Genomic DNA, 11422 nt, shown 5'->3' on the forward strand with positions numbered 1-11422 from the left:
CACGTTTCTCTTTTTTTCCCCATGTTTATTTAGTTTCAACAACCATCGAGTTTATTCTTTTGTGGGCACACCTGTTCAACATGGGCAGTTTTTGTGGTCTCTTGAAAAGAAACTTCAACTTTATTACACATTCAACCTAGCGAGTAACATGTGATGTCAGTAGGCTATAATTACATTTAGTGCTTAATTTGTGTTGTGGAAAAAGCAAGATTTGGAACTGGCACCTATTGTAGTTGATCTCCCACCTCTGAAAGTAATTTGCTATAAGCAGTACATCAATCAATTATAATAATAATAATATTGGTGGTTATATCTTGTTTTATAAATATTTTTTTTAATCATATGTAGCCTTTGTCGCTTCTTGTCAAGGCATATGCATGCATGAACTTACGACGCTGTGAAAGCATAATGAAACAGCGCTGCACATGTCAATTATCAACATGGCTTAATCATAGCAGTACAAGAGTAGAGCAGGTGCGGTTATTATTGGTAATTCGCGGAATGGTCTCAACCGAACAGATATTTTAATGCGCTTGTGAACCAATGAGATGCGCGGTGGGGATTGCGAAACACATTTGAATGCGTCACATGTTCTGTTGCTAAACTCGTTGATGAAACATGTTTAAAACAAACAGCCCCAACATTCTCAATGTCACAAACAAAGAAAACATAAATAAGAAGGCTTTCCAATTTTCTGATCACAACGCTTACAAAAATGTACCATACATTTACTGTAGTAACACTCACGGTATACCAATGGTAGTTGTTGCAGAATAACTTTCTAAATGTATTTTGCCTGCTGTTTATCATTACAAAAATGCCCTCGTTATTTATATAGAAACCATACTAACCATGGCAGTGAGGAGCCATGCATCGTTTTACATGGTTACCATGAACTTTTACAAATATCATTGTTAAAACTATGGATACTATGGAAGAACTATGGTGCAGTTTCATAAATATGGACCAAGCTATCAGTTTTACATCTGTGTAAAATCTGTAAGCCTACTCTTGTAATGCTCTCTGATTGTTGGAAAATGTAAGTTGATTTGTTTACCTATATAGACATTCCAAGACATAGTTGTAGTTGAATTAGTAGGAGCCTGATCAAAGGAATCTGTAAAGGAGGACTTAGTCACACTGTGACTGAGATTTAGCCATATACAAATTAAGGTGTTAATTTTTTTCCCACAGATTTCACTGTTGATCTTTTTCATCTGCATCCCAACCGCATAATCAATGCTGTACTGTAAAATTAAATAGGCTATTATTTGAATGAGTGATACCAATGCAGGTGCTGGTGCCACATTTTCAATGGCCCCTTTGAGGGCACATATAAATGATGTGGCCCAGACTGAAATTTAGTTTGACACCCCTGTTTTAATCTATTCTTTGACTAAAATGTGTTAATAGGGGTAGCATTGCGGGTTTGTGGACATGCGCACAACAGCACCGGTGCTGAAAAAAATCCTAGGGGAAACACTGCATTGATTTTGCAATTTCCTTTCAGTCTCCATGTAATCTTTATCTTAAGCCGAGTGTTAACTTCTGGTGCAGTCAGCGTGTCAGAACATTACATAGATTTCAGCATTAAAAGATTTCATAGATCCCAATCAACCTTTTACCATAGATCCCAATCAATCAGTCTTTTGCCACTGTTTAAGTTTGTGTGCTGTGGCAGGGCGGAGGGCGGGGCCGGGTCGTGATCCTACACACCCGGTCCCATATTAGGCTAATTAAGCCTCCGTGAGGGATAAAGGTCGACTGCAGAAGATCGTGCGGGAGAGAGAGAGATCGTTTATGGCCATGTCCGTCGTGTGTGTTTATGTTGTCTTTTAAGTTTATCATTAAACTATTATTTATATTGAAAAGCCGGTTCTCGCCTCCTCCTTTCCATTGATCACTTTACAGTGGTGCCGAAACCCGGAAAGGAGGAGGGATACGCCGTAGTAGAGTTCTCGCCACTACCGTCCACCCCAACGGAGCAGCCGTGGCCATCTGCCGGGGGAGGAGGAGCCCTGCCACATGTGCGTATTCTGGTGGTGACTGACCTTAGCCTCTTGGATGCTAGACGTTCATGATATCATGCGTGTCTTCAACTAGACTTTCCTCGGAACATCGAGGAGTATGTACACCGTGTCCGTGTCTTTTAAATGCTTTTGCTGCCCATTTATGTTCCAGGAGAGAAATCTTATCACATTCAACATTTACAAATTAACCTGTAGGCAATATCAACCACCCTTCCAGAAAATGCAAATATGAATGTAGGCTGCTATAACTATATACAATTTTATATACTGTACAATTATTAATTAAATCTATACATAGATTAATTAATTCATGTATGAAAGAAAGAAGGTTACATTTATATAGCGCTTTCCTGACACTACACTCAAAGTGCTTTACACAGTGAATAGGGGACTCTCCTCAACAACTACCAGTGTGGAGCATCCACCTGGATGACGTGACGGTAGCCATAGTGCGCCAGTACTCTCACCACACACCAGCTTTTGGTGGAGAGGAAAGAGTGGAGTGATAGAGACTGGATCCAGTTATTATAATAACCTATAGGAAGCCATCATTGATAAGGGCCAATCATGGTATTTTTAATGACCACAGAGAGTCAGGACCTCGGTTTAACGTCTCATCTGAAGGGACATGATACTATCGTGTAGGCCCATTGGTTAATCTTTTTCTTCTCTAGCCTCTCCATTGTGAAAGTCCATTACCTTTGCTCTTTACCTAAACGTAATTATTTTCCCCTACCGAGTAAAGACACAGCTCAGCCAGATTGGCAGGTCATGTAGCCTTTTCTGGCCTCTTTGCCACCTTCTTCCCCTTCTTTCAAAATTGAGACACAAGTGTATAGAGTTTGTAATCACCAGGTGATGGCCCTTACTGCTTCCTCTCTCCCCACTGACAGACACATGACCACCATCTACAGAGTGGATAAAGGGAACACTTTTTTTTTAAGGATGTACCGATGGCTGAGCATTGTGGAAAACATCAGAGGAAGAAAGAAATGTTTGCACCTAGAGGCTGAGGTGGTGGTTTTAGAGGGGGCTCAGACCGGTGCTTCTGATCTCTTGAAAGTTAATATTAATTTGTTTCATCTACCTCCTACTTTCCTATTACAGCAACATAAAGGAAACATTTAAATGTCAAAAGATGTTTAGGTTTCTATATATGGAGAATAAAATATATTCAACCACGATTCTACCAAAATCTTTACATCGTTCCAAACCAAATTTCTGATGTTAAGACATTGTATCTATGTCATGCCATAGAGCTGCTATTTCTCCAGTTGTATAATATTTATACATCCAAATTGAGGCTGATGTGAGGCTCATGCTCCTAACTGTAATGTACCATAATCTTGTCCAGTTAAACAAATATCTAATAAAAAAACAGTAAAACTGCTTGAAAGATATTTACTGAATTGCATTTTAAAAGATAGTTCTTAAAAAATAAATAATAATAATTCTCTAAGTCACATTTCCTAAACAAACTGTGGTGATCCAAACATTTCTTTAATATGAGAACTCCCAGGCGGAAATCTAGTGCTGTCAGAGATGTTCCAAAACACAAACTGCGAACACCATATTATAGCATGCATGAAACCAAGAATTTACAATTTACCATAGCAGCAACTCCTCAGCCAGCCTAATGATAATACACCAAACCATGAGAAATTAATGATGCTTAATCATTAACCTTTGCAAAGAATTTAGCTCATTACAACTGCAATAAAGCATTTAGTAGAACAAAATCAATAGAAGTGTAAAATATCTATATTAGATGCAAGTAAACAAGTAAATTAAAATAGATTAACAAATTAAATGTGATATTAGAGTAAAAGAATCAGAAGAGTATTTGACAGGAAACCATTCTTAAAAAACCTCAAATGTACAACGTCTATCATACAGTCTTTCATAGTACAATTTCTCAAATTGACAATGAAGATGAAAGAGGGGGACAGAACATACTTCAATATAATTAGAAAATGTGAACTCAACAGAATATTGGAAAGTTGTTGTTGGATTGAATTTCAATTTGCTGTGCCAGAAAATCACAGCTGCTCTTATTCAGAAAGGCAGGATTGATGAGGTTATGGGATGGGATGAAAAAATTAGGGAGTTCTTGTTTTCTAAGGTGTTTGATAAAGTCTTCCAAAAGCTGATGGAAGCAGTCAACCAGCTGATTAGAAGCCCACTCACTGTCCTCTACCCTTTTAGCACAAGCATGTAGCAGGATTGTCTTTGCATGGTAGGAGCAGAAGTTGGACATCTCTTTTTGGTGCATATCTTTGAGTTGTCTAAGAAGATACTTCAGAAGCTTTAGACACTCCTTCCTGTTAAAGTGCACAAAAACATCACTTATTTTATTCTTAAAGCAAAAATTGCATTCATTTTCTCTCAGAAAAGTCTCAAGAGGTGCTTTAGGAGCATATGTGCATATTGGCTTTTTTAAATGATCCTGAACTTGTAGACCAGTATTTGACTGAAGCACCTTTATAGACAGCTGTGCTGTGCAAGCATTTGGAAGAACAACACCAAAGGTGTGCTACAGGTTATGGAGCATTACCTGCAACATTTCTGTCCTCTGGCCTCACAGCATGTCTTGGAGTGGCCATGCCTTTTCAGGATGTCTTTCTCAACATGTGAAAAAGAGATTCGCCAGGAATCTGTGTAGAGAATATTTGCCAAATAAACAAGCTTTGTGGTATTTCTATCCTTTATCAAACATGATTAGATTACCGATAATAATATACACATTATACCCTTTGCCATAACTCCATCATGCTCTGCATTTCCTTTTCCCTCATATTTAGGCACCAGGTAGAATGGTTGACGTTTCAGATCAACTTTCTCTTTTGTACCAAGCCAGTTTTCTACCTTGAAACCATTTTTTGTAAAAGGTGGCCAGCTTGAACAGTGGACCTTAAGCCCAAGAACGAAGTCGATGGAAATTGTCTTTCCATTTTCTGTTACCTGCAATGTCACTGCAGGACATCTTGCCTTCTTGCGCTCTACCACAATTTTGTCTACAGTATGGGGGAAAAAAACACACAAAAAAGCACATGAAAAGCACTATAAAAGTCCTATTTTAAGTAGGTCAAACTAGTAGCCAGAACACTTTTTGTCAGAAAATGAAAGCAGATCATATTTAACTGATTAATTAAAAAAGAATTCCTTGGTACATAAACCTTTATTTTTGCACTTCTGTAGCACGTTTTGTCCATGTATTCAAGAATCAGTGCAATGAAAAACTAACGTATATACCCATAAAAGCTAGTTTATACTTGCATGAAAGTGTCTCCACAGCATCCTTAACAGCATCTCTGAATTCACTCAGCATTTCACTGGCCTGTATTGTCTTGTCTTTATTTAGAAATTTGCTCAGTGGATGTTTTTTCGGATTTCGTTTCAGTGCAACACTGTAAAATGCTCCATTATCATTGACGTTCTGAAGATCCACCCTCTCCACCGGAATAGTCAGCATCACATCAAATTCATCAGGTTCACAGATCTAAAGTGTTATAAGGTTAATACATAAATTTAACAACTTTGCAATGGATTCTAATGATAAAACCCCCATAACAATCTGTTTAGCCTTTAAAGGAATATAATTTGTTTAGATTTTTAACTCTAAACATTCTGCACTCAAAATATACTCTCACAGACCACTTTATTAGGTACATCTCTACACCTACTTACTACTATCTAATCAGCCAATCATTTGGTAGCAGTGCAATGTATAAAATCAAGTAGATACAGGTCAGGAGCTTCAGTTAATGTTCATTTCAACCATCAGAATAGGAAAAAAATGTGATCTGTGTAATTGGCTGATTAGATAATCAATTGAATAAGTAGGTGTTCACGTGTACATAATAAAGTGGACGGTGAATGTATATACAATATACTTCATAAATGAGTACACCCCTACTGAAACTTAACAAATTCAGCTCTTTCTCTTTACAATTAAGACATATTTGGAGTTCATGTATAATGCAATGTTTAAGAAACCCTGGTTTATCAGATACTAATGAAACTTGCCAAGACTAAACAAGAAAAATTACTTTCTTATCAAAATGATAAAAGGCCATTTTGCAAAATGAGTACACCCTCCTAAAAGTTATAATATAAAACTTGTTTCCTGGTGCTTTTTCAGGGACACCGAAAAGCAGGTTATTCTTTTGATCCATCACACTCAAGTAAACATAGCTGGTTAAAGTGTAAAAGTTTTACTTATCCCATTGAATCACACTCAGACTCAGTGCTGACAACAAATGGACCACATGGGAGAGAATTGTCAAGTAAAGGAAGTTAATGATTTAATTTCACAAAAGGGGACAATGGTACAAGAGTATTAGCAAATCATTGTTATTGAGTCCAAACAGAGTAGCAAACATGACAGAAATTCAAAAAGGATGGACTTGAAATGTTCAAACTGTCGCTGTAAGCTTCCACCTCATGATGCCTGACTTTTGCTAAGCATTGCCAAGTATGTGCCTCAGACCTGGCAAAAGCTGTGGGAAGCCATACTGGAGTAATTTTTTTCATCTCACACAGTAAGACACACTCTTCAAAGAAGTAGAATGCATGGCTGTTATCCATGTAGGAGCGCACTGCTGAAGCCAAAGCATAAAAAAAGCTTGTATAGCCTTTGCCAAGGCCCATACTGATAAATGTGCGGACCTTTGAGAATCTATGATTTATAATCTAAAATTAATTTATTATTATTATTATTTGGATCTGAAGGAATCTAAAATGCATGGCATCAGACAGGAGTACAGTGGGAAGTGCATGGTTCCCACATTGATGTACAATGGTGGTAAAGTTCTTATATAGGAATTTATGAGTGCTGAAGTTGTGGGGGAATTGTACTTCATCAATGGCATCATGAATTCATGGATGTTCTGCAAAATCTTAAAAGAGAAGATTCCACCCTGGGCTCCTCTAGGAGTGGAACAAGATAGATGTGACATGTTATGAACTTGTACACTTGGGTCAGAGCAGTATTTTCTAGGTACTTAATTATTGCACACTATATTAATTTATTCAAGGGTGTACTAATTTTTGCATCCCTTTATGCAAAGCTTCCTAATTTAATTATTTTACAGAAATTGATAACATATCTTTCAATTTTGTTATTAAGTACAGTATGTTAAATACATTTCAATTGTGTCATCTTTGCATGAATTGTAATAGTAATCATTTAGACAGAGAAATATATCTTTGTCGAGAGGGAGTGTGTACTCATTTATGCTGTGTACTTTGTGAATATATACCGATCAGCCACCGATCAGCCACAACATTATAACCACCTGCCTAATATTATGCAGGTCCCCCTCGTGCCACCAAAACAGTGCCAACCAGCGTGCTTTTTCTTCTCAACACAATTGTACAGAGCGGTTATCTAAGTTACCATAGACTTTGTCAGTTTGAACCATTCTGGCCATTCTCTGTTGACCTCTGTCATCAACAAGGCATTTCCATCTACAGAACTGCCGCTCACTGGATGATTTTTGTTTTTGGCACCATTCTGTGTAAATTATAGAGACTGTTGTGTGTTAGAATCCCAGGTGATCAGCAGTTACAGAAATACTAAAACCAGCCCGTCTGGCACCAACAATCATGCCACGGTCCAAATCACTGAGATAAAAATCCTTCCCCATTCTGATGGTTGATGTGAATGCTATTCTGAGATGCGGGTTGGCACTGTTTGGCAGCACGAGTGGGACCTACACAATATTAGGCAGGCGGTTTTAATGTTGTGGCTAATCGGTGTGTGTATATATATATATATATATATATATATATATATACTGTATACACCAATCAGCCACAACATTAAAACCACCTACCTAATATCATGTGGGTCCCCCACATGCCGCCAAAACAGCTCTGACCAGTTGATGCATTGACTCCACAGACCTCTGAAGGTGTTCTGTGATATCTGGCATCAAGACGTTAGCAGCAGATCCTTTAAGTCCTGTAAGTTGCAAGGCGGGGCCTCCATGGATAGGACTTGTGGGTCCAGCACATCCTATTGATTCTCAATTGGATTGAGATCTGGGGAATTTGGAGGCCAAGTCAACACCTTGAACACTTTGTCATGTTCCTCAAACCATTCTTGAACAATATTTGTAGTGTGGGAGGGCGCATTATCCTGCTGAAAGAGGCCACTGCTATCAGGGAATACTGTTGCCATGAAGGGGTGTACGTGGTCTGCAACAATCTTTAGGTAGTTGGTACGTGTCAAAGTAACATCCACATGAATGCCTTCTTCACAATGTGCATCCTGCTGCCATCTCTTCCCCAGGTAAACGATGCGCATACACCCAGCCGTCCACATGATCTAAAAGAAAACATGATTAATCAGACTCGTCCATTGTTCCATGGTCCAGTTCTGACGATCACGTACCCATTGTAGGCGCTTTTGATGGTGGAAAGGGGTCAGCATGGGCACTCCCCATATGCAGGAAGCTGCACTGTGTGTTCAGACACCTTTCTATCATGACCAGCATTATGTTTTTGGCAATTTGTGTTACAGTAGCTTTTCTGTGGGATCGGACCAGACAGGCTAGCCTTTGCTCCTCACGCTCATCAATGAGCCTTGGGCACCTATGACCCAGTCGCCAGTTCACCATTTGTCCTTCCTTGGACAACTTTTGGTAGGTACTAACCACTGCAAACTGGGAACACCCCACAAGACCTGCCATTTTGGAGATGCTCTGACCCAGTTGTCTAGCCATCACAAATTGGCCCGAGTCGCTCAGATCCTTACGATTGCCCATTTTTCCTGCTTCCAACACATGAAATTCAAGAACTGAATGTTCACTTGCTGCTTTATATACCCCACCCCTTGATGGGTGCCATTGTAACAAGATAATAAATGTTATTCACTTCACCTGTAAGTGGTTTTAATCTTGTGGCTGATCAGTCCACACACACACACACACACACACACACACACACACACACACACATACAAAGTGCATCATTTTGACTCATAGATTGCTTGGTGTCAAAATAATTAATTACACCTGTTACACTGTAAATTGATATTTAGACAATTTCAATAATACATTGGACAATTAATCTTGAATCTTTAGATCGAGAATATCATCACTTACTTTAAGGTTTTCATAATAACTTCCTGTTCTTAAGATCTCAATATATTCACACCAAGACATAGTTCGTTTCAGATGTGCAATGACTGCATCAGTGATATCATTAACACAGCTGGACGCTTTAGACCGCTCGCATGTTTTGATCTTTAATTTGTCAATAGTTGCACGGAGAACTTTTTCTGTGTCTTCAACGCTTCGCATCCTCATTGTAGATTTTTCGTCTGCACGCGTTTGTCCAACGTCAGTGTCACGCGCGCCGGGATTTTGCGCGATTTTCTCTTTGCCTTCAAATTTGCCCGCGCAAACCGCTGGAGCGGCGACCTGTCTGTCATTCTGGGAAATTTGCGCCTCGCTAGTACTATGTGCATTATTAGGAACAGTTTTGTGCGTTCTTGGGGTTTCAGCTACGTATGTTTCTTTAGATTTGCTTTTGGAGCCCTCCGGAGATTCGTAATATGTGCCTGGACTGGAAGGATCTCGCTGCTTACTCTGCCGTTTGCTGCTCGCTCGTTTTGGCGCGGGGTTTTTATCACACCTGCTCTTTCTGGTCTTCTGAGGTTTGTCTTCACTTTCGCAGTTCTGGGGATCTTTCTGCATTTTACTCTGTAGACTTGTGTCTCCGGTTTCCCTTGTGTCATTCTTGAATGCTTGCGCTTCGCCAGTACTGTTTACGTTATTGTGAGCAGATGTATGCGTTCTTCTAGATATTGCGCGTTGTTCTTCAGACTTGCTCTCCTGAGATTCGGATTCTTTGTCACGGTTGGAAAGATCTCTCTGCTTGTTTTTATCGCGACTTGCTGTTGGCGCACACCGGAGGTTCTCTGTCACTATCTCTCTGCTCTTTGCTCTTTCTGTTGCCTTTGGCCTTGGGCTGGTCAGAGCTTTGTGCGCGGACTTTGTTGGGTCTTCTGAGGCTGCTCATGATGACAGTTGTGTGTTAAAGTTTTGGTTTCACAAAAGTATGACACCAGGATTGTATGGCTCTACGGCTGTACGTTATGGTGTAATATCTCACTCCCTCATGTTGTGACGTATTTACGCGACGTTATATGAGTCAGTAATCCGACTGTATGGGCGTTTTCTTGTAATGTGTTGCAATGAAGTGTTTGTTAATGGAAAAAATGGGTAACACTTTACAAAAAGGTTGTATTCGTTAATTTTGAAAAAAAATAAATAAATAAAAAAAATAATATATATATATATATATATATTTTTTTTGGTGGACAAAAGTTTGGAATAATATACAGATTTTGATGTTATGGAAATAAATTTGTACTTTTACCAATGTGGCATTCAACTGAACACAATGTATAGTCAGGACATAATGTGAAAAATTACAATGACATTTTTTTTTTTTTTTTCAAAACTTCTTAAACTACTTCAGAGTTCTCATAAAAAAAATATCCTCCACGTGCAACAATGACAGCTTTGCAGATCCTTGACATTCCAGCTGTCAGTTTGTCCAGATATGTGACATTTCACCCCACGCTTCCTGTAGCACTTGTCATAGGTGTGGCTTGTTGGGCACTTCTAATGCACCTTACAGTCTAGCTGATCCCACAAATGCTTAATGGGGTTAAGATCCATAACTCTTTTCCAATTATCTGTTGTCCAGTGTCTGTTTCTTTGCTCACTCTAACATTTTCTTTTTGTTTTTCTGTTTCAAAAGTGGCTTTTTCTTTGCAATTCTTCCCATAAGGCCTGCACCGAGTCTTCTGTTTACTGTTGTACATGAAACTGGTGTCGAGCGGGTGAAATTCAACGAAGCTGTCAGCTGAGGACATATGAGGCGTCTATTTCTCAAACTAGAGACTCTGATGTACTTATCCTCTTGTTTAGTTGTACATCTCTAGCCCTCCACATCTCTTTCTGTCCATGTTAGAGCCAGCTGTCCATTGTCTTTGCAGACTGTAGTGTACACCTTTGTATGCAATCTTCAGGGTTTTTGTTTTGGTCAATTTCAAGCATTGTCTAGCCTCCATTCCTCAAACTGATGAGTTTCTAGAGAAAGCTTCTTTTTTTGCCATTTTTGACCTAATATTGACCTTAAGACATGCCAGTCTATTGCATACTGTGGCAACTGAAAACAAAACACAAAGACAATGTTAAGCTTCATTTAACGAACAAAATAGCTTTCAACTATGCTTTATATAATGGTAGTACCAAATTAGTAATTTAGCATGAATACTCAAGGATAAGGTGTTGGAATGATGGCTGCTGGAAATGGGGCCTGTCTAGATTTGATCAAAAATGACTTTTTTAAATAGTGATTGTGCTGTTTTTCAT

The 11422-nt window shown here is 38.9% G+C and overlaps 1 protein-coding gene across 1 annotated transcript; it reads right to left on the reverse strand.

Moving 5' to 3' along the window:
• Positions 1-3466: 3466 nt before the first annotated feature.
• Positions 3467-10920, reverse strand: LOC127617516 (cyclic GMP-AMP synthase-like). Its single transcript, XM_052089481.1, has 6 exons — positions 10860-10920; positions 9140-10050; positions 5307-5529; positions 4781-5044; positions 4585-4684; positions 3467-4351 (listed from the first exon to the last, which is right to left on the reverse strand). Exons 1-6 carry the CDS (start codon positions 10918-10920, stop codon positions 4012-4014), a joined length of 1899 nt encoding a protein of 632 aa, XP_051945441.1. The 3' UTR covers positions 3467-4011.
• Between the last annotated feature and the right edge of the window lie 502 nt (positions 10921-11422).

This window comes from Xyrauchen texanus, chromosome 24 (assembly GCF_025860055.1).
Source record: "Xyrauchen texanus isolate HMW12.3.18 chromosome 24, RBS_HiC_50CHRs, whole genome shotgun sequence".
Classification (NCBI taxonomy): Eukaryota; Metazoa; Chordata; class Actinopteri; order Cypriniformes; family Catostomidae; genus Xyrauchen; species Xyrauchen texanus.

Bases quoted from the DNA above. Each gene is read 5' to 3' on its own strand.
- LOC127617516 (XM_052089481.1), bottom strand. From the start codon at position 10,920: ATGTCCTCAGCTGACAGCTTCGTTGAATTTCACCCGCTCGACACCAGT. The intron at 5,530-9,139 runs GTAAGTGATGAT...ATAACACTTTAG, and splicing joins GTTATTATGAAAACCTTAAA to ATCTGTGAACCTGATGAATT. The intron at 5,045-5,306 runs GCAAGTATAAAC...CCCATACTGTAG, and splicing joins TGCTGTGGAGACACTTTCAT to ACAAAATTGTGGTAGAGCGC.